Here is a 1344-nt window from a genome sequence, read left to right as displayed (position 1 = left end):
GCGCCCCCTCCGCCGCCCCCAGTACCAGACAGAGTGCGTCAGCGGCTGCGTGTGCCCGGAGGGGCTGATGGACGACGGCCGCGGTGGCTGTGTGGCGGAGAAGGACTGCCCGTGTGTGCATAACAAGGACCTGTACTCCCCTGGGGGCAAGATCAAGGTGGACTGCAACACCTGGTGAGGCGCGGCCCCGCGGGGCTGTCCACAACAGGGGAGCGGCCGGTCAGCGGCAGCCGCTGACCCGCCGTCTCCTCCTCTCAGCACCTGCCAGAGGGGGCGCTGGGTGTGCTCCCAGCTCCTGTGCCACGGCACCTGTGCCATCTACGGCAGTGGGCACTACATCACCTTTGACGGGAAGCACTATGACTTCGAGGGCCACTGCTCCTATGTCGCAGCTCAGGTGGGCCCTGGGGCTGTGGGCCGGGTCCTGAGCCCTCCGTGGCCCTCCGCCCAGCGCGGGGGCCGGGCCCGGGCCCTGGGGAAGGTGCAGGAGGCCTCTGCTGGCCTTCTCCTGCTCCGTGGCGCCCGGTGACTGGGGTCATGTCCCATGCCCAGGACTACTGCGGCCAGAATGCCTCACTGGGCTCCTTCAGCATCATCACCGAGAACGTCCCCTGCGGCACCACAGGCGTCACCTGCTCCAAGGCCATCAAGATCTTCCTGGGGGTGAGCGGGGCCTCCCAGCGGGGGGGGAGCAGGACCCTCAGAGCCGGCTGGTGACCGCCTCTCCTATGGGCACAGAGGACAGAGCTGAAGCTGGAGGACAAACACCGCATAGTGATTCAGCGGGACCAGGGCCACCACGTGACCTACACCACGCGGGAGGTGGGCCAGTACCTGGTGGTGGAAGCCAGCCTGGGCGTCATCATCATCTGGGACAAGAGGACCACCATCTTCATCAAGCTGGCTCCTTCCTACAAGGTGTGTGCAGCATGTAGTGGCCGGCTGGCCAGGCCCCACCCAGGCCCCGCCCCGCCGGGCCCCGCACGAACCTCGTCCACACCCCGCAGCGTGACGTGCGCACACCACCAGTAGTCCAGGGAGATCTGCAGGCCGACCCGCAGGGACCTGCGGCAGACACCGGTCAGCGCCGCCGGCCCTCGGGCCGCGCGGGAGGAAGCCCTGGGCTGGCCTGGAAGCCCCCTGGCCTCCGCGCCGACTCCTCCGGCCCCACGTGGCAGGCGCCGAGGCTGCCGCTGGCATGGGCACCTGCCCACAGCTGGACGACTGCTGAGGCGGTGCTCGGGCACCGTGGGCTCAGGCCCGGGTCCTCCTGGCCCTGGCCTGCGCGGGGCCACCTCCCGGCCTGGGGGCAAGCTGGCCACAGCACGTCCCGAAGCCCCGGCC

At 70.0% G+C, this 1344-nt stretch overlaps 1 protein-coding gene across 1 annotated transcript in view; it reads left to right on the top strand.

Annotated features, from left to right (window-relative positions):
- The window catches only part of MUC2 (mucin 2, oligomeric mucus/gel-forming), a gene marked incomplete at its 5' end in the record, with an annotated part of 25417 nt that overhangs the window by 2351 nt on the left and 21722 nt on the right, over window positions 1–1344 (top strand). The window contains 4 exons of the mRNA XM_004695056.2: window positions 23–174; window positions 259–397; window positions 553–663; window positions 739–918. Coding sequence (XP_004695113.1) covers window positions 23–174; window positions 259–397; window positions 553–663; window positions 739–918 — 582 coding nt within the window. The remainder of the gene's footprint in view (window positions 1–22; window positions 175–258; window positions 398–552; window positions 664–738; window positions 919–1344) is intronic.

The sequence above is a fragment of the Condylura cristata genome, unplaced genomic scaffold (assembly GCF_000260355.1).
Source record: "Condylura cristata isolate star-nosed mole 26May11 unplaced genomic scaffold, ConCri1.0 scaffold00054, whole genome shotgun sequence".
Lineage (NCBI taxonomy): Eukaryota > Metazoa > Chordata > Mammalia > Eulipotyphla > Talpidae > Condylura > Condylura cristata.
Note: the sequence above shows the minus strand (reverse complement) of the source record. Positions and strands in the feature narration are given on the sequence as shown.